Genomic DNA, 22,543 nt, shown 5'->3' with positions numbered 1-22,543 from the left:
CCATCCTGATTTAGGTTTTCTGTGATTTCCCTAAACTGCTTCAGGCAAATGCCAAGATGGTTCCTTTGAAAAGGGCACGGGCGACTTCCTTCCCCATCCTTCCCTAAACCAATGACCTCGCTGTTTGGTCTCCTCCCACAAAACAACCCAACTTGACTATGATCTTATTCTGGTGGACTCTGTTCATAGTACACAGAACTGTGATCTGGCTTGGACTGGACTTGGGTTTGGAATATGGACTTACGATAGCTTGCACTGTTCCTAATAGCCCACTTGTACATTGGAGCCCCTTAGGTACCAAGTGGTGTAACTCACATTGTTCTTGTTTTGAGATATTTATGGTTTACTGAGATTGCTGCTGGAAATTTCTTGTAGACTGTAATTATTCTGGATTAAAGGAGACCACTCACTGAAATGCAGGAGTGTTGAGTTATTGATAGGCACACACAAAAGAAAGAAAACTTGCTAGCTTTCAGAGTTATCCTTTGACAAGCTAGAATGAAACAAACAAACAAACACACACACACACACACACACACACACACACACACACACATGTCTATGCCCCTACATGGCACTGGCTGGACTAACAGTGCCAGTGCTGTATTTCAGCAGGTGGACTGGTTGTGCTAGGGTAGTGTTGCATAGGGTGAGTTGATGGAGTGAGAGGCAAGAGTCAGGGAGAGGGACTGGGGGTGGATGGCTAGCAGCTTGAAGGGAGGCAGCCAGTCTGCAGGCTAGGAATGCAGGCGTGAGGGGTGGCAGGTATACGGGCTAGATATGTTATGCCCAATTGTAGGTGCCGATGGGGAGTGGCACACGCTAAAGGCAATGTGAAGATGTGGACTGAGACAGGGGAAACTGTTGTGTGGAGCGTTCAGGAGCAGTGCGTTACATGAGATTGAAGCCAGGATGATTACGAGAGTGGAGTTTGTTTTGTAAGGAAAACTCCCATCTGTATAGTTTAAGAGAAGTTGATGGTGGAGGGAAGCATCCAGATGGTATGGGCTGGGAAGCAGCCATTTAAACTGAGCATGTTGTGCTCAGCTGCATGTTTTGCCACTGGATGCTCAACTTTGTTATTGGCAACAGTTTGAAGGGGGCCATTCATCCTAGTGGACAGCTGACTGATAGTCATACTGACATAAAAAGCTGTGCAGTGTTTGCTGCAGAGATCATATATGACATTGCTGCTTCACAGGTGGCCTGGCCTCTGATGGGCTAGGAGAAACCTTTGGCACGACTGGAGTAGAAGGTGCTGGGTGGCTAGATTGGGCAGGTCTTGCTCCTTACTCTGCCACAGGGATATGATCCCTGTGGCAAAGGGATGAAAGTGGGAGTCCAATGTCAACCTGCTTATGGGCCATCTAGAGGAGACCCTCTTAGCTTCCAAAAACTCAGAACCCCTAGTCTGATTCATTAATGATATCTTCAAGATCTGGTCTCAGGGCTGAGACACTCGACCCACATTCCTTCACAAACTCAGCACCTTCTGTCCTATCTGCTTCACCTGGTCTTCCTCTGCACCATCTTCCTGGCCACTGACTTCCACATTCTCCAAACCATCAACATTACCTGCATTCTGACAACTTCCATCCTTCCCATACCAAAACACTCCCCCACACAGCCTAGTCACCTGTGGACGATGTAGCTGAAGCGACAAGAACTCCCTTGCCCAGTATGCTGAAGGCCTGACAAAAGCCTTCGCAGAGAGGCACCCCCCCCCCCAACCCCCCCACAAACACCTGATCCACAAACAGATTTCCCTCACTATATCCTCACAAACCCCCAATCCTCCTACCGCCCCCAAGAATCAGCTACAAAAGACCATCTACCATACCATGAAGTATCACCCTGGACTGGAACAACTTTGGCAGGGCTTTGATTATCTCTCTTCCTACCCCATCCATCAGTAGCTGGACCATCTCTGAAAACAGCCATATTGTATACCAACCCTGCAGCAAACACTCAGTTTTTTTATGTCAGTATTACTACCAACCAGCTGTCCACTAGGATAAATGGCCAACTCTAACTATCACCCAGAACAAAGCTGAGTACCAAGTGGCACAACATGCTCAGTTTCAAAGGTTACTTCATAACTGGGTCATTTGGATCTTTTCCTCTTCCACCAGCATCCCTAAACTACGCAGATGGGAGTTATCCTTACAACACATCCTCCACTCCTATAATCATCCTGGTCTCAATCTCAGGTATCCCTGTGCCCTCTACCCAACAGTTTCCCCTTCCTCCACCCTATCACACCCTCCCAATTCATGACCCCATGTTGCCTTTAGTGTGTGCTTCTCCACACTGGCCTCTACAACTGCGCATTACATGCCTAGCCCATACACCAGCTAACCCTCCCTCCTGCAGTCATAGCTGGCAAACTGGCTACCTCCCTATCAGCCACTAGCGACCCCCTCCTAGTCCATCTCACTCTACCCACCCCACCTGACACTATCGCTACCACAACCAGTCCCCCTGCCAAAATACAGCTCTGCTACTCTTAGTCCAGCTGGCATCATGTAGAGGCATAGGTGTGTGTGTGTGTGTGTGTGTGTGTGTTTTACTCGAGCTCATCAAATGATTACTCCAAAAACTTAGCAAGTTTTATTTCTTTCGTGTGTGTCTATAGACAACTCAATGCTTCTACTTTTTGGTTCACTAAGATTGTTATACAAAATTCAACAGTAGTTCTTATGTTACTTTTTATATATTAGCTGAATAGTTTTTTTCTACCTCAAATTAACAATTTCAATAAATTTTATCTGGTTATAGACATGATATAAGGACCCAAATGAAGTTACAGAACTTGTGATACAAACAGGTCAACGATTTTATTTACTATAAAAATATATATGACAGTCAACAACACTGTATTTACATAATCACTGTTATTCATCATCAGTACTGTCATTTTCAATCAGTGGCCCAATGTCCTCAGCATTGCCAGAAGAAAGAAGACTCTGAAAGCACTAGTGATGAGTGAGTGGAAAGAATGGCAAATGTTTTTCTAAGTCCTTCTTCTTCTCTTTCATAACAACCTATGGTCCTGTGTACTACTTTCCCTGAGGCATGTCAGTCAGAGAAACTGTGTGTCCTTTTTTAGACTCTGGCTTGAAGTCCAACATGTGAAATTCCATGTCCACTTACAGTGTTTCCTTGAAAAAGAGTGTGAATCAATCTCTCTTTTGGTACAGTGTCCAAAACATCTTTAGCCATGATACTAAATGTTTTTCAGTTTCAGTCTTCCTTTTGGTAATTGTCTTCAAAAAATTTTCCACAGATGAAAAGTAATTGCCTGTGATTACAATGACATGAAAGGAATTTTTTTCCTTGGCTTGGCAATAATATCTTACCAATCATTGGGGCAAAATATCTGCTGTCCCCTGCTGCAGTTTTCTGCGGAGGCTAAACCACCATCATTGTACATGACAACATGTTTTGCAGACAGTGCTTTTGTTTCAATGTGTTTGACCAAACAGACACAAATTCCTTAGGACCTTGAGATCCAGACACTTCATCCCAGGAGTATATGAATGACAGCTTGTGGCAACCCATTTAATTTTGATTTAAATAACAAGATAACAAAGGGATATTATTCATCACTGGATCCATTATCATCCCAAATAACACTGTTCTACAAGAATTCTATTTATGAGATAAAAGTGCATAATTATACTGGAAAAATAAAATAAAATAAAAAGTCAGAAAACTTCTATGGAGGAACACGAGCTGCAAATTAGAAGGATCGAGTTAATCAAATGATTAATGCTGATTGAATTCTTGGCTGCATCATGTCTTTGAAAGTACATTTCCTGGACTCTCACACTGACTTCTTCCCAGAGAGCAACACAGACAAAGATTCCACTGAGACATATTCCACCATGAAAAAATGGTACAAAGGGAAGTAGATAACTACAGTGTTAGCTGATTATTGCTAGAGTATCATTTGAGACAAGAAAGACACTCCATACAAGAGAAAAAAATGAGACTTGTAATTTTTGGTGGCACATTTTATCATTTTCTCTATTTCTGTATACCTTCCTTTCAAATACATTCTAGAAAGCAAATGCTTTTGTGAATACAGCATCAGATTCCACCTTCCTAGGCTTCTCTAATATGGTATAGTTAGAGTACTTAACTGAAACATTTGATCTTATTATTTCTTGAATTGCAAAAAAGTAATTGTATGGTAATGTATTAGATAAAAATGGACGTTCTGGTTAAACTATGGCTGATGATGAAAAACTGAAAACAGATTTCAACTGACCTTTCAAATTGCTCTAAGAATCCCAATTTATCTCTCCAGGAATAGATTTTTTTGTTTAAGCCATGTAATATATTCCCTGATGCTATCTTTACCACTCGAACTCAGGGTGAATCACACTGAACACATTTCAAATAATTGAACAAGTACAGTCCTATTTTTGGAAAAGTACGAAGATCAAAGATTCACACTGAATTGAGAGAACTAAAAACAATAGCAGGCGCAGTGATGAAACTCCCAACTACAACACTTCAGCTGTCAACAGATACATATCTCCACTTACAGCAGAAAATTATGCTGCTAGCTGTGTGAGTTACAAATTAAACCATTTGCACTGTCAACAGAATGCCACTTGCTGAGCAAGATCACAATCCTACTGAAAATGTAAGAAAAGGTGAACTTACATTGCTTGAGATTTAAGGGACTCATGTATTTCTTGTTGTGTATAAAACTCCATTGTCTGTGTGAGTAGATCACCTTTTTACACAACATTGTATATGAAACCTCTTCTAGACTATCTTGTCACCTTATACTGACAACAAAATAATAAAAGTCATAAATAACATGCAGATATAATTTACTGTCTTAGATCAGAATAACACTTACCATTTCTTCCCTGTCAAACAGATTATTGATGTAAAGCAAATTCCGCCACCAGTACTTCGGACAAATAACATCTGCTCTCTCTGTCATATGGAACAAAGTTTTCTGGCTGTGCCATTTCATATTAAGTATGGCAATTCCAATCACTGCCATATATGCTGGTGTCAACCTGCAGAATATTTTCAGATGACTTGGCAGGAACACACTTCATATTATTAATGCAAGACGATTGCATTTATTTTATAGCACAAACATTTAACGCAGTTAACACAAATTTGTTTAAAGCTGTTATGATTTAAAAAATATTGTAGAATGCTACACGAAGTTACTTCACAGTTCATATTGAACATAGATGCTCCCTGCATATTCATTACAATATTCTGACCATTGTTTGTTGATGAAAATTCTTAACAAAGTTTCCATAAAAATACCAGATATAATAGGACAGTGGTAGAGATGTTAAATAAATAGCTTAAAACAAACTTTCTCACTCAGTCTGAGGCAAAACAATTATTAACAATCCTCCAAACATGAAAAAAAAAATCCCTTATATTCAGATGGACAATTAATTGGAACAGGATCAATATGCAGATACAGTACTCAATAACTAATATCTGCCTCGACAGCATTTTGAATTATTTCCTATTATGATGATTACATTTAATATACAAATGTATTTATAATGTTTCACGCTTCTTTGTTTCATGTACTAATTTTCGGATGAATACAGCTGAGGATGGTTAACTGTTCACACTCAACAAAGCAAGCTCAGGAACTTTTGACTTACATGTTCCTTCAGCTCATGTTTCAATCTAACTGTAATCAACCATAACTGATAAAACATTTCATATTCCTATTCTGCTGGAATAGTCACTATGAGTTTTATACATTTTGTTTTAAGAATATTTTTGCACATCATCATCACATTGACAGCTCTTGCAAACACAGTACATATTTCAGAGGAGAACACAGTCTTCTGCAAACAATGAATACATAATATGTGTAGTTTATACCACATGCAATGTATTTACAATATTTAACATTACCGGTGTTATTGCTTTTATTAGTTGTAAGATTAAAAATATAGTAACAGACCAAAAAATGTATTTACTGTGTGGATGACACCAATTTAATGAATAAATACAGACATTTTTTGACTAAGAAAGATTACTGTAATCCATCAAACCATTATGTGTTATGGGATTAGGAGAGGATTTGATGAATTTTATTATTTCATTGGGTATTTTGTGTATCTCTGCAGTTATCGCTATCTACTATATCTCTTGTGTTCTGAGTTCTTTAATGACAGAGAGAAAAAATACATGTAATTATCTGATGGAAATGTCAGATTATTGTAGTCTGTGTTATAGACAAACTATCACTCACTCATATCATATCCCCTTGATTGTAATGTTGCCACAGATTTAGACATTTATTGATTCTGTCTGTATTTATTTTGTCTGGCACAAAGTTTACTCTATAGGCTCGACAAGCAATCATCTCTTTATTTATACAGTTTTACAGTGACAGTTTCTAGATGTCTAGAGATATGCAGGATATTCCCTCTGGCATCCTGTTAACTGCTTTGAATATAAATGGTTATGTTCATAGCTCTACTTTGTACTGTAAGAATTCAAATGAGTGAAAGATTTAGAGCTTCTAACATAAGGTTGTTGTGAGTATTAATTGCCTTGATTCTTCAGTCTAAGTTACTCTTACAGTAATGGGAGCTAATACAGTAGCATTCTAGATTCATACACTGATCAGCCAGAACATTAAGACCACCTTCCTAATAGCTGGTATGTCCACCTCTTTGGATAACAGCAGTGATGCATCATAGCATGGAAGTAATGAGGCCTTGGTAGGTCACTGGAGGGAGCTAGCACCACATCTGCACACACACAAGTCACACCACATTCAATCACACCCCAGATGTGTTTGAGTTGGTGAGCTGGGGGTCCAGCATATCAACTGCAACTCGCCACTGTGTTCCTCGAACCACTCCATCACGCTCCTGGCCTTGTGACATGGCACATTATCTCGTTGAAAAATGCCGCTGCAATCGGGAAACATGATCATCATGAAGGGGTGAATGGTATCTGCAACAAGTGTACGATACTCCTTGGACATCATGGTGCCTTGCACAAGCTCCACTGGACCCATGGATGCCCTCTGAATGTTTCTCAGAGCATAATGGAGCCACCGCCAGCTTGTCTCCGCCCCGCAGTACAGGTGTCACAGAGCTGTTCCCCTGGAAGACGACAGATTTGTGGTCTCCCATCAGCATGATGAAGAAGGCACCGGGATTCATCAGATCATGCAACACTCTGACACTGCAACAATGTTCATGTTGATGTTCACGTACCCGTTTCAGTCATAGTTGCCAATGTCATGGTGTTAACATTGGCACATACATAGGTTGTCAGCTGTGCAGGCCCACTGTTAGGAGTATTCAGTGCATTGAGTGTTCAGACCCACTTGTACTCTGCCCACCATTAAAGTCTGATGTTAGTTCCACCACAATTTGTCATCTATCCTGTTTTACCAGTCTGCGCCTACAACGTCTGATATCTGTAATGAGGGGTTTTGATGTCTTGATGTGGTTTCACCTTGGTTTTGTTATGTGTTGAAGACATTCACCACAGCACTCTTCGAACATCCAACAAGTCATGCAGTTTCCAAAATGCTCGTGCCAGGCATTCAGGCCGTCACAATCTGCCCTCAGATAGATCGTGCAACTTCCCCATTCTACACACTGAAGCATGATCACTGATACTAGATGCACTGTGTGTGTGTGTGTGTGTGTGTGTCTGACTACCAGTCATTCCTTGTCAGGTGACACTGCTGTCGCCCTGATGGTTTTATATCAATAGTAGGTTGGTGGTCATAATGTTCTGGCTGATCAATGTACATTCAATTTATATTTCCTAGACACTGTTTAAGTGTAATCTGACAGAGCTCTGATTATAAGCATCAGTAGATATTTCATGTAACTTCATTACTTCCTGTAGAGAAAGTGGCATTTTATTTTCAATATAATTAACTTCTTACATGTTGATTACTGATACATATTTTAAAGCTGAAATGATTGTATAAGAATTCTTGATAGATATTTCATGTTTTAATTTGGTCTTCATTTATATATTTTAAAGTTAGAATGATCATATGAATGTTGTTGGTAGACACGGTACATCTTTGTCATAATATTGTAATTAATCAAATACACTGAAGCACCAAAGAAACTAGTATAGGCATGTGTATTCAAATACAGAGATGTAAACAGGCAGAATACAGTGCTGCAGTTGGCAACGCCTAAATAAGACAACAAGTGTCTGGTGCAGTTGTTAGATTGGTTACCACTGCTACAATGACAGGTTATCAAGATTTAAGTGAATTTGACCATGGTTTTATAGTCAGTGCACAAGCAATGGGACACAGCATCTCCGAGGTAGCGACAAAGTGGGGATTTTCCCATACGACCATTTCACGAGTGTAGCGTAAATATCAGGAATCTGGTAAAACATCAAATCTCCGACATCGCTGTGGCTGGAAAAAGATCTGCAGCCGGAAAAATATCCTGCAAGAATGGGACCAACAATGACTGGAGAGAATTGTTCAACATGATAGAAGTCCAACCCTTCCCGCAAATTGCTGCAAATCTCAATGCTGGGCCATCAACAAGTGTCAGTGTGTAAACCATTCAACAAAACATCATTGATATTGGCTTTCAGAGTTGAAGGCCCACTTGTGTACCCTTGATGACTGTATGAAACACAAAGCTTTACGCCTTGCCTGGGCCTGTCAACACTGAAATTGGACTGTTGATGACTAGAAACATGTTGCCTGGTCAGACGAGTCTCATTTCAAATTGTCTTGAGTGGATGGATGTGTATGGGTATGGAGACAATCTCACGAATCCACAGACCCTGCATATCAGCAGGGAACTGTTCAAGCTGGTGGAGGCTCTGTAATGGTGTGGGGCATGTGCAGTTGGAGTAATACTACTCTGACAGGTGACACATACATATGCATCTTGTCTGATCACCTGCATCCATTCATGTCCACTGTGCATTCCGACAGACTTGGGCAATTCCAGCAGGACAATGCAACACCCCACATGTCCAGAATTTCTACAGAGTGGCTGCAGGAACACTCCTCTGAGTTTAAACACTTCCACTGGCTACCAAACTCCCCAGACATGAACATCATTGAGCATGTAAGGGATGCCTTCCAACATGCTGTTCAGAAGAGATCTCCACCCCTTCATACCCAAACAGATTTATGGTGTCAATTCCCTCCAGCACTACTACTTCAGACATTAGTCGAGTCCATGCCAAGTTGTGTTGTGGCACTTCTGCGTATTCGTGGGGCACCTACACAATATTAGGCGGGCATACCAGTTTCTTTGGCTCTTCAGTGTAATAACAGAACTAATTTGTCAGTTAAATATTTAGTCTAAACAGTCATAACAAAAATGTGGGAAATTAGAGGGAAAGGATGAATGCTGTATAGGTAGAATGCATTATTATTATTATTGATGACTTATGCAACTGGCTCTATTGCTGCTGCATCACTCAGAGCTATAATCAAGTTTGCAAGTTCTATAACCATGCTTCCATGCCAGTTTTATCGTTTGTTTCAGAAGGTGGCTTCATTTGAGAAAATTTTAAAATTACAAGGATATCCAATTACTGGCAAGTATTTACATTCAGTATTGCTTATAGACACATTATTCACTTTTAAATTTGTCTATCAACAGTACTGGAATTTTGCCTCCTGGAGGTAAGTAGCGGGCAGCCTTTGTATCTCCTGGTAGCAACTATCAGTGCAAAACTATTAACCTGTAAAATTACATGTCACTGTTCCACTCTCACCAGCAACTGGTTAAGTTTTTATAATTATATGTTCATTAGATTGCATCACTTAAAACTGATCAAACTGTTGTAAGGGTGACAAAATTTTCTGTCATGAGTGATGCCTTCTGATTAATGTTTGTGATATCACATCAGATTTGTAATTGTGATTGCAATCTAAAGTGTTGCCAGCACACACTATTATTTTCTCTGGAGAGTCTAGACTGCATGTAACATGGACAAATCCAGAGTCTGACTTACAGATATTTGTAACTTGACAATCATTGCTCAGGGAGTGCTGTAGAAAGCCATGGTCGCTTATGTGTATCACGACTTTGGACTTCAGGTGCATTCTGAGAATATTTTCAGTAAACTATGAAGATATAATACAGTTAAGGACCTTCCATCACCTTTTAGATATGCATCCAGGAAAAAATTATTTCTTCTTATAATATTTTGGCAGATACCAATACGGCCATCTTCAGGGTGGGCTGATGACTTTAATTAAAACCATTTGTGCCTTGTAGTTTTAATTCATTACCAACTCACCTCGAAGATGTCTGTTTGGTTATCAGTCAAAATACTACTGGGAAAACTTCAACAAATAACCCATGATCTGAAAATTCCTGGCATATTAAAACTGTGTTGTGCTGGTCCGAGACTCAAACTTGGGAACTTGGCCTTTCACAGTATTTGTCTGGGTGATAATTGGGTTAAGTCTCACTGTGGAAATATATATAAGGTATATATATAAGGTATAAGATCACTATTTTGATACTGACTTTTCTTTTGCCAAATTATGTTAAGTAGTAGTTGACTGAAAGATTAATGGAGACAATACAGAAAAAAAAAATTGTGTTCCAAGGTCACGCTGCACTTATAATGTGTTGTAAACTTTGAATATACAGGGGTTGGACAAAAATATGTAAACACTGTGAAAAATGCAGGCTTAAACGTAAATACAGATGATAGTGAAGCCTGTAGGTTGCACTACTGAATTTGACCACGTGCGATATCCTCAATACAAATGTCAGTCATGCTCAGAACAGTGTTCCGTGTAATAGTGAGTGCATTATGTTGGAGCTCAGAGCATTCAGATGTGGGCAAATTTTTTGTGCTCGTATGGTGGGTGCTTCCATAACCAAGGTAGCCGAAGTGTCTGGTGTTCCCAGAGGAGCCATATCAAAGCTTTACACTGCATACTGAGGAAGTAGAAAAACATCATCTGCTAAGTCACAATGTGAATGAAAGTGTGTATTGAGAGATTGTGAGGGACAGTCATTGAAGAAGATTGTGATGAAAATTAAGAGGACAAAAGTTGCAAAAGTCACCGCAGAACTGTCTGTTGCACTTATGAACCCTGTCAGCATCAAACAACATGTGGGGGCTCCAGAAGTAGGGAACTGTAAGGTGAGCTGGAACTAAAAAACCATTCATCAGTGTTGCAAATGTCCGTGACAGGAAAATATGATGCTGACACCATAAAAATGGGCTATGGAGCCATAGAAGTCGTTTGCTTGGATGAGTTTTGTTTCACACTGTTTCCAACTTCCAGCTGAGTTTACATCACAAGAGTAAACATGATGGGGTTTTGGTGTTGATTTGGACAGCCATATCATGTTGTTCCGTGGACCCCACAGTTGCTATGCAAGGTTGTATTATTGCCAAGGATTATGGGACCATTTTGGCTGATCAGGTACATCCCATAGTACAGTGCTTGCCCCCAATGGTGATGCCGTATTCCAAGACAACAGGGACTCTGTCCACACAGCTTGCATCATCCAGGACTGGTTGTTGCATCCCTCCTGGCCATTGGTCACCAGATCTCAATATTGTTGAATCTTTGTGGTCTACTTTGTAGAAAAGAAGCATCATCGCTATCCAGCTCATCATCATTACCTGAAATTGCCATTATTTTGCAGGAAGAATGGTATATGAATCCTTTCAAAATCACCCTGGAGCTGTGTTTATCCACTGCGAGACAACTGGAAGGAATTTTGAATGCCAACGGTTTTCCTACACTACATTGGGCATGGGAATGTGTTGTGTTTTTGGTGTTGCCATATTTTTGTCCACCCTTGTAGGACCGCTACCTCCCAAGATTTAAAAAGAAAAGGGTTAAATTTTGTTGGCAAACATATCTCCTTTTCTTTTGAAAATAACTGATAATATTTTATGACATTATTCAACAGGGCATATGCTCCTTACCTAATAATTCTTCGTAGAACGATGTACCAACTTGACAGAAAATCCTAGGAAGTTCTGGTCTTACGTTAAATCAGTAAGTGGCTCGAAACAGCATATCCAGACACTCCGGGATGATGATGGCATTGAAACAGAGGATGACACGCGTAAAGCTGAAATACTAAACACCTTTTTCCAAAGCTGTTTCACAGAGGAAGACCGCACTGCAGTTCCTTCTCTAAATCCTCGCACAAACGAAAAAATGGCTGACATCGAAATAAGTGTCCAAGGAATAGAAAAGCAGCTGGAATCACTCAATAGAGGAAAGTCCACTGGACCTGACGGGATACCAATTCGATTCTACACAGAGTACGCGAAAGAACTTGCCCCCCTTCTAACAGCCGTGTACCGCAAGTCTCTAGAGGAACGGAGGGTTCCAAATGATTGGAAAAGAGCACAGGTAGTCCCAGTCTTCAAGAAGGGTCGTCGAGCAGATGCGCAAAACTATAGACCTATATCTCTGACGTCGATCTGTTGTAGAATTTTAGAACATGTTTTTTGCTCGAGTATCATGCCGTTTTTGGAAACCCAGAATCTACTATGTAGGAATCAACATGGATTCCGGAAACAGCGATCGTGTGAGACCAACTCGCTTTATTTGTTCATGAGACCCAGAAAATATTAGATACAGGCTCCCAGGTAGATGCTATTTTTCTTGACTTCCGGAAGGCGTTCGATACAGTTCCGCACTGTCGCCTGATAAACAAAGTAAGAGCCTACGGAATATCAGACCAGCTGTGTGGCTGGATTGAAGAGTTTTTAGCAAACAGAACACAGCATGTTGTTATCAATGGAGAGACGTCTACAGACGTTAAAGTAACCTCTGGCGTGCCACAGGGGAGTGTTATGGGACCATTGCTTTTCACAATATATATGAATGACCTGGTACATAGTGTCGGAAGTTCCATGCGGCTTTTCGCGGATGATGCTGTAGTATACAGAGAAGTTGCAGCATTAGAAAATTGTAGCGAAATGCAGGAAGATCTGCAGTGGATAGGCACTTGGTGCAGGGAGTGGCAACTGTCCCTTAACATAGACAAATGTAATGTATTGCGAATACATAGAAAGAAGGATCCTTTATTGTACGATTATATGATAGTGGAACAAACACTGGTAGCAGTTACTTCTGTAAAATATCTGGGAGTATGCGTGCGGAACGATTTGAAGTGGAATGATCATATAAAATTAATTGTTGGTAAGGCGGGTACCAGGTTGTGATTCATTGGGAGAGTGCTTAGAAAATGTAGTCCATCAACAAAGGAGGTGGCTTACAAAACACTCGTTCGACCTATACTTGAGTATTGCTCATCAGTGTGGGACCTGTACCAGATCGGTTTGACGGAGGAGATAGAGAAGATCCAAAGAAGAGTGGCGCATTTCGTCACAGGGTTATTTGGTAACCGTGATAGCGTTACGGAGATGTTTAATAAACTCAAGTGGCAGACTCTGCAAGAGAGGCGCTCTGCATCGCGGTGTAGATTGCTCGCCAGGTTTCGAGAGGGTGCATTTCTGGATGAGGTATCAAATATATTGCTTCCCCCTACTTATACCTCCCGAGGAGATCACGAATGTAAAATTAGAGAGATTAGAGCGCGCACGGAGGCTTTCAGACAGTCGTTCTTCCTGCGAACCATACGCGACTGGAACAGGAAAGGGAGGTAATGACAGTGGCATGTAAAGTGCCCTCCGCCACACACCGTTGGGTGGCTTGCGGAGTATAAATGTAGATGTAGATGTAGATTTTAATGACAAAATCTTACATCCTCAGCACTGAACCATCATCACATTTTATCTTGCTACGAAATAAGATCCAAAACACTGAAATTCAACTAAGTTGCACTTTAAATACACATATTTACAAACATAATGAAGGACCGCTACCTCCCAAGATTTAAAAAGAAAAGGGTTAAATTTTGTTGGCAAACATATCTCCTTTTCTTTTGAAAATAACTGATAATATTTTATGACATTATTCAACAGGGCATATGCTCCTTACCTAATAATTCTTCGTAGAACCATGGTGATAAACTCCACAATTTTGCTTCCACATGTCTCTTGTGAGGGTTTCTTTCCTTGTTTCCCTTGATAATACAGATATGAAACCAGGAACCCACTGTTAAGAGAATATATGTTAGAATTTTATGTTGTAATAGAAGTAAAAGATAGCAACTGGAAAAAGTTCTTTAATACTCTACCTGAGGAAGAAAAATGTGTCTACTGAAAGAGTAGAATTACTGACCACCTGCACCATGAAACCTTCTGACAAGTAAAAAGCTTGTGGTTTATTATCTGCAAACATAAAAGAAAACATATATGAAAAATAAAGGAATTGTCATCTATTACATCATGCATGAAACTGGCCCTGACTGGAGGAAGAGTGTCCATTGCAGCTGAAAAAAATATTATGTCTAACAAGGTCGACACTGAGAAGGACTAGGTGATGTTTTTACCAATCACCGGATTATGTTGCAACAGTTGTATTATCATTGAAAGGAAGTCTATTCTCAGTAGTAGGGGAGTACCCTGATCATGCAATACTAGTTTCAGATGACTTTAATGTACTGAGGGTAGAGTGGACATCTATAGATTTGTTATAGGTGGTAAAGGCAGTCTTGCAAGGAAGTTCTGAATGCTTTCATCAAAAACTGTCTTCAATGACTAATGCAAAAACCTACATGTAATGGAAATATTTTAAATCTTGTAGCTACAGACAAGCCTAACCTTATTGACAGTGTCAGTAGAGAGACAGGTATTAGCAATCATGTCAACAGAGCCATGATGGTTAGTTAACTTACTAAATCCTTCAAGAAGGCTAGAAGAGTTTTTATGCTGCAAGAAGCAAATTAACATTTGTTAGCATCCAATATGATAGATGTATGCTAATTATGGATGAAGTTTAAACTGATTGTTAATCATACTCTGGAGAAGTACGAGCCAAGTAAGTGAATCCAGGATGGAAAAGACCTGCTGTGGTGTAACAAAATTTTCAAAACACTGTGAAAACAGAGACTGTTGCACTTTTGGCTCAAAACAGAACGCACAAGTACTGACAGCTAAAAGTTAGCAGAAATTCATGTGTCTATAAAAATACTAATGCATGAAGTATACAACTTCCAACATTATATATATTAGTGAAAGATCTTGCCAACAATCCTAAGAAAATTACAGTCCTGCATAAAACCACCAAGTGGGTCAAAGACTTCTATTCAGTAATTGTAAACCAGTGTGATGTGGCAATAGAAGACTACAAAAGGAAATTTGAAGTTTCATTTTTCAAAAAGAAGAAAAAAATTAAAAAAAATTGTGCAGGAGGATTGTACAGACATACCATCATTTGACCACTGCACAAACTCCCGTATGGAGGCACAGAAATAGACATCCCTGACACTGAAATGTTGGAAAGGTGACTCCCCTTCATAAGAAGGGTAAAAGAACAGGCCCATAAAATTACAGGTCAATAGACTTAACAATGGTTTGTTCCAGAATTATTGAGCATATTCTATATTTAATGTAATGAATTTACTTACAGAGAAGAGCTTCTATCTATAAATCACTTTGGATTCAAAAAACTTCGCTAATGTGAAGAACATAGTTTGCCCTTTTCTTGAACAATATCCTGTGAGCCACGAATGAAGGCCAACACACAAGGTTCAGTATTCCTATGTTTGCAGAGAGTGTTCTACACAGTGCCACACTGCAGATTGTTAACAGAAGTCTGAACATATGGAATAAGTTCTCCTATATTTGAGTGGCTCAAAGACTTTCAAGTAACAGAACATAGTATACTGTCCTGCTTGGCTAGTGTTCATTTGAGACTAAGGTATCATCTGGAGTGCCCCAGGGAATTATAATAGGAGCATGTACGGTCAGTTGTAGGGAAGATGAATGTATGACTTCGGTTTATTGGGAGAATTCTAAGAGACCGTAGCTCATCTAGAAAGGAGGCCACATACAGAACACTTCTGTGACCCATTCTTCAGTACTGCTCATGTGTTTGGAATCCACACCAGTCAGATAAAAGAAAGACATTGAAGCTACACAGATATGTGCAGCTAGATTTGCTACTAGTAGGCAAAATTAGCACACAAGTATCATGGAAATTCTACATAAACTCAAATGGGAATCCCTGGAAGGAAAAAGACACTACTGAGAAAGTTTAGATGAAAGCAGCATTTGCAGCAGACTGCAGAATTATCCTAGTACCACCAACATACATCTTGTATAAGAACCTTGACAACAACTCTAATCAGGGTTCTTATGGGAGCGTATGGACAGTTTTTTCCTCCATGTTCAATATGTGAGTGGAATAGAAAATCACATTAATACATGTACTGCATGGTGGCTTGCAGAGTACGTGTATAGATGTATACGTAGCTCTGGATGTAGAAAGCGGGAGTTAAATTATTTCAGATACTTTGGATCTCTAAATGGAAATAAAAGTAATAATAGATATTTTGCATTATTTCAGTTAACATGCAGAAAAGATGGCTGACCTAAATATATCTCTTGGATATTTTTTCCTCCCAAAAACTGATCAGGCTTCTATAGTCTAGAGCTAAGTAGAAGTTCTTAACTGCAGACTTTGTTCACACAGGTGTCAACTCAGATGCAAATTACTTGACCTTCACTGTACTGTTAATATTTGTAACGCTGACCTGAATAGCTCCATTCAAGTAGCAGAGTGCATGTGACATGTCCATAGTTCTGTTCTATATTCTTTGGATTAGGCAAAAGAGAGAAAAACTTCCATGGTCTTCACTATAGTTTAACAACTTATAATGCTGCCCAGAGCAGGTCCATTCAAGTGGCAGGGCATCTCTGGTGCATCCACTGTTCTATTTTTATAGTTTAGATTATGCAAACCTCTGAGACCCTTACAAGAAAATGTCAGCTCGAAAACAAATATTAAAATTGATTGTAGCACTAAAAACCAAGAGTTACCGGAATGAAATTTTCATTCTGCAGCAGAATGTGTGCTGATGTGAAACTTCCTGGCAGATTAAAACTGTGTGCTGGACTGCGACTTGAACTCAGGACCTTTGCCTTTTGCAGGAAAGTGCTCTACCAACTGAGCTACCCAAGCATGACTCACAACCCATCCTCACAGCTTCACTTCCACCATTACCTTGTCTGCTGCCTTCCCAACTTCACAGAAGTTCTCCTGCAAATCTTGCAAGACTACCACTCCTGGAAGAAAGAATATTGCAGAGACATTGCTTAGCCACAGCCTGGGGTATGTTTCCAGATAAAATTTTCACTCAGCAGTTGAGTGTGCACTGATATGAAACTTCCTGCACACAGTTTTAGTCTGCCAAGACGTTTCATATCAATGCACACTCTGCTTCAGAGTGAAATTTCATTTTGGAAACATCCCCCAGGCTGTGGCTAAGCCATGTTTCCGCAATATCCCTTCTTCCAGTAGTGCTAGTCTTACAAGGTTTGCTGAAGAACTTCCGTGAAGTTGGGAACGTAGGAGATGAGGTACTGGCAGGAGTAAAGCTGTGAGTACGGGTCATGAGTCATGCTTGGGTAGCATAGTTGGTAGGACACTTGCCTGCTAAATGGATAGGTCTTGAGTCTGAGTCTTGGTCTGGCAAACAATTTTAATCTGCTAAGAAGTTTCAAACAAGAGCTGGCTGAAAATCAAGATATAAAGTAGAATTTTTTTAAAAAATTTGGAAAAAATATGAGAATTAATCTGACTGAAAACTTTATGGACAAGAATCCAGATTTACATTTATAATAGGAAATTCTTACTGATTGCCACATTCTGACATATCAGTCACTGAGTCACTCTAATTAGACAGCAAAAATTTTGTACCAAGGGAATATGCCAACCATACAATAATACACAGTTTGGCTTTAATTTGTGTAATACTGATTGGGAAAACTATTACATACATTAGCCTCAACAAAGACAAAAGAGAAATATTTTATAGCTGCTGGTTACAAACAGATCTGACCTTATCAACAGTATTGCCAAGGAGACAGAAATTTGCCATAATAATTGTATTGTAGCAGCAATGGTGACAAAAAATGAAACTACTAAACCAGAAAGCTAGAAGAGTATTTTTTGTTGATAGGACAATATAAATATCCAACAGAAATAAGGAATTAAGGACATTCAACTTAAATGTGATAGAAGCAGAAGATTTGTAGTCAAAGGTAAAACACATTTAAGTCATTCTCTGGATAACTCATTCTCTGGATAATTCATCTTGGCTTAGTAGTATAATTTTAATTTTTTTGATAAAATATACTGTTACAGACTCATTTCAAAAGATGAAGTAAAAATCTGATAAATGAAACTTAATAGCAACTTGTATATTTATACACAAAACCTATGTAAAATTCTCATTACACTTTTCAGAGAATTCTTGTGTCATTGCAATCCCTGTTGTTGGTTAATTCAAAATGAGAAGTGAATTGACTGGGAAAGGAAAGTTTTGAAAGGATTTTTTATAAGAATACCAGGAAAAAAAATAGAGTTGATGGATCTGTGAAGTGCAGTAACTAAACTTTATCTTTACATAAATGAAACTATTCCTGAAGAACATTTGAAATCATGTTCAAATATTTATCGAGCACTCTGCTGAGGGATCACTTCCCACATTTGAGCACTTTATGGACACAGAATCCCTTGAAAAGAAGCAAATAAAGTGGACCTCCATCAGTGTTAATTGGATTCTGTATGGTCACTGGGGTACTATGATGCACAGAGAGAATGTCAAGGACTTGGTGCATTACATCACAAGGAAAGTCAATCTACATGCTAATATAGTAATTCAGAAGTCTCACACCAGTTCAAAAGGATACCTTTCCTGATGTCCTTTTGAAGTCAGGATCATGCAGGCAATACTGTGAAGATTTAGATGAAAATGGCAGCTTGAACTCCTAGGCCTAACATCTCAGTGTTTGACAATGAGGACCAGAGGACTCATGTTCAAATATAGTCACATTGAGAAGGTGACAATACGAGCTTCTCTCAGTGTATTGAATGTTTAACTAACTTAAGGTATGCAGGCAAGTAGAATCATTGGTGGTTGTTGAAGATATTACCTGGCTGTATTTCCATAATTTACTTGAACAAGATAGCAGCAGTACTAAAGGATCACAAGGAAGACTACTACTCTTACAGACTTCTCTGGGTTACTACAACCTGCAGCCAACTCTAAAAAGGGATATCTGTGGCTTACTCCTCATATGAATTTGGTTCTTCTTAGGTAAATATTTCTTTGAGTGTTGTGTTCACTATGTTATAAAAACCATTTTGAGCAACATGTTAATGTCCATTAAGGGCACATTGCAAGCTTAACTCTGTATGCAGTAGTGATTAGTGGCATATTATCAACAGTGATGAGTCCTGTATAGCACTCACTATTCATGGATAATTTCATTATTTTCTGACTCACTTTCAATCTTGTAACTCAGATTTGAAAGTCTGGAGAAATGAGTTTATAGTAGTCACGTTGAGTGATCTTATAAGGAAATGAAGTGTGAATGTTAATTTACTATTAAGTATGGTTTTTAATGAGTGACCACATTTTTTACAATTAATTTTATTATTATATTAATTTTAGGTATTTTAATGTTTCTCTCAAATATGCGAGTAATGCTGCTAACATTTATACTATTCAACACTCTAAACCAACTATCATTATCACACTTTTGGTGTTATTTTGAAATACATTTCGTCTTAGCTTGGTGTTTTCTGCTGAGGGTGAGAAATTCTTCCACTGAAATCAGTACTCATTTTTGGTTGAAGTCTTAATGAGGAATTCTGCTCATACTTTTTATTCAGAAGAGCTGAAAGACTACTGATAGTGGTGGCCATGTGAGTGACATACAGTGCCTGACATCAAAATTGAAGCACCTAGAAGGGGAGGACAAAATGAAATGAAACTCTACAAGTTGAGAGGGCATGTGATTTTATTTCAGCGATTAAAAAATTGAATCAGATTTACAAAGAACATGGCAGTATAAGCCCATTTATCAGTATTACATTGCACCCTTTCTAGGCTGGAAGCATGCACTAATTCGGTGGGGAAGTTTGTCATAAAGCTGTTGTATCCTCCCCAGAGGCAAGCTGGCCCCCAACTATCATAACTGGGCCCTGACATCCTGGATACTGGCACTGGGACAGAGTTGAAATTTGAGCTGGTCCCACACCTGTACCATCACGGACAAATCTGGGAATCCTGCTGGCCATGTGAGTACCTCAGAATTATGCAGACAGTTCACAGTGACATGAGCAATGTCCTTTTGAAAGATGGCACCATGATACTGTTTTAAAGTAGTAACATTTAGTACACAGGATGCAAGATCTCCGTGACATATCACAGTACCATCAGAGTTTCTGCTGTGTCTCTCCAAAACACTGAAAGAGTGGGACCTCTCCCCAGATCACCACCATATCACTGCTTGTGGACATTCCAGGTACCGCAGAACTGCGATTTATCACTGGACAAAATGTGACATCATGCACCAGCAGTTCCTGGTCACAGCACCACTCCAAATTCAGCTGTTCATGTTGTGGTGTTAACAGCTGTCTACAGATGGGACTATAAGTCCCTAGTCCAGCTGCTGCTGGTCTCTGACCAATGGTGTGGCATGGTACAAAATGTTTCAGGGAATCTGGTTCTCAGATGGCAAACACAGATGTGAAGAGGTTACAATATACTTGGTGCACAATATGGTGAACCTTCCTTGTTGTGGTCATAGGTGGTTCACCAGAACCTTGGAGGCAGGTGGTTCACCAGAACCTTGAAGACAAGTATGCTGCCATGCACTCCAACACTGAACCACTGTCACCTCTGAATGTCCCACAAATCTGGATGTTGCACGATTTGTCCCACCGGCCATATGGAGAAACACTATGAGAGCCCTTTCCAACTTTATCAGGTGCTGATTACACTGCCCCACATGGGTACACAAGATTTATGTGACCTTCACAGTGATTACTCAATGTCTGATGCTATTCACATCCAGGGTGTATACATGGACAAGGAAAAAAAATTCCTGGATTTTTCCTGGATTTCCTGGTTAAAAATACACTTTCTCCTAGGTGAAAATACACTTTTTCCGTGTTTAGAAAATGAAACTCGGGGCGGGGGACACGTTTTGAAAGACCTTTGATGTGCAGCAACATGTACGCTGCATATTTTTCATATTACGAACGCATAAATTCAAATTCCGCCACACACTGCATGTCACTTACCGAAGCATTGAAATCGAGATTGCGATGCGCTTTTGTAAGCCAGTCATAGCTCATGTCACGTGATCTCGCCAGCTGATGACAGCATAGGACACGGGATGTAGTCAGCCAATAGCAAGATCACTCTTAAGTAGCGCGAACACACAAATAAGAAAAGTTAATGGTTTAAATTAATATACATAGCATTCACATATAATATTGGTCTCGAAGATTAGTAAGCTGGAGGAGAAGCTAGGCTTCCACATATAATGTTGATCTTTTTTGCACTTGTTACACTTTAAGATACATCACACAAATGTGCCAGTAAAATTTTTAATAACGACATTAATGTCTTATCTTCTTGGCTTGAAATTCTTCTAAATGGTCGTCCTCAAAGAGTTGATTTTCAAATGAGAGTCAAATGCTTTTTGATTTAAAAAATTCATTGTACATTCTCGCACATAGCTCATCTTGTTGCTATTGTTGTTGTTGTGGTCTTCAGTCCAGAGACTGGTTTGATGCAGCTTTCTATGCTACTCTATCCTGTGCAAGCTTCTTCATCTCCCAGTACTTACTGCAACCTACATCCTTCTGAATCTACTTAGTGTATTAATCTCTTGGTCTCCCTCTACAATTTTTACCCTCCACGCTGCCCTCCAATACTAAATTGGCAATCCCTTGATGCCTCAGAATATGCCCTACCAACCAATCCCTTCTTCTAGTCAAGTTGTGCCACAAATTTCTCTTCTCTCCAGTTCTATTCAATACCTCCTCATTAATTATGTGATCTACCCATCTAATCTACAGCATTCTTCTGTAGCACCACATTTCGAAAGCTTCTATTCTCTTTTTGTCTAAACTATTTATCGTCCACGTTTCACTTGTATGACTACACTCCATACAAATACTTTCAGAAATGACTTCCTGACACTTAAATCTATACTCGATGTTAACAAATTTATCTTCTTCAGAAACGCTTTCCTTGCGATTGCCAGTCTACATTTTATATCCTCTCTACTTAACCATCATCATTTATTTTGCTCCCCAAATAGCAAAACTCCTTTACTAATTTAAGTGTCTCATTTCCTAATCTAATACCCTCTGCATCACCCGATTTAATTTAACTACATTCCATTATCCTCGTTTTGCTTTTATTGATGTTCATCTTATATCCTCCTTTCAAGACACTGTCCATTCTGTTCAGCTGCTCTTCCAGGTCCTTTGCTGTCTCTGACAGAATTACAATGTCATCGGCGAACCTCAAAGTTTTAATTTCTTCTCCATGGACTTTAATACCTACTCCGAATTTTTCTTTTGTTTCCTTTACTGCTTGCTCAATATAGATTGAATAACATCGGGGACAGGCTACAAACCTGTCTC

The 22,543-nt window shown here is 39.4% G+C and overlaps 1 protein-coding gene across 1 annotated transcript in view; it reads right to left on the bottom strand.

Moving 5' to 3' along the window:
• Window positions 1–22,543, bottom strand: part of LOC126470907 (nose resistant to fluoxetine protein 6-like) — a 326,632-nt gene that overhangs the window by 90,147 nt on the left and 213,942 nt on the right. Inside the window, exons 7-9 of the mRNA XM_050098938.1 lie at window positions 14,166–14,259; window positions 13,967–14,083; window positions 4,877–5,042 (exon numbers count right to left, since the gene is read on the bottom strand). Coding sequence (XP_049954895.1) covers window positions 4,877–5,042; window positions 13,967–14,083; window positions 14,166–14,259 — 377 coding nt within the window. The remainder of the gene's footprint in view (window positions 1–4,876; window positions 5,043–13,966; window positions 14,084–14,165; window positions 14,260–22,543) is intronic.

This window comes from Schistocerca serialis, chromosome 3 (assembly GCF_023864345.2).
Source record: "Schistocerca serialis cubense isolate TAMUIC-IGC-003099 chromosome 3, iqSchSeri2.2, whole genome shotgun sequence".
NCBI classification, from domain to species: domain Eukaryota; kingdom Metazoa; phylum Arthropoda; class Insecta; order Orthoptera; family Acrididae; genus Schistocerca; species Schistocerca serialis.
This window is presented reverse-complemented; position numbering and strand designations above follow the sequence as displayed.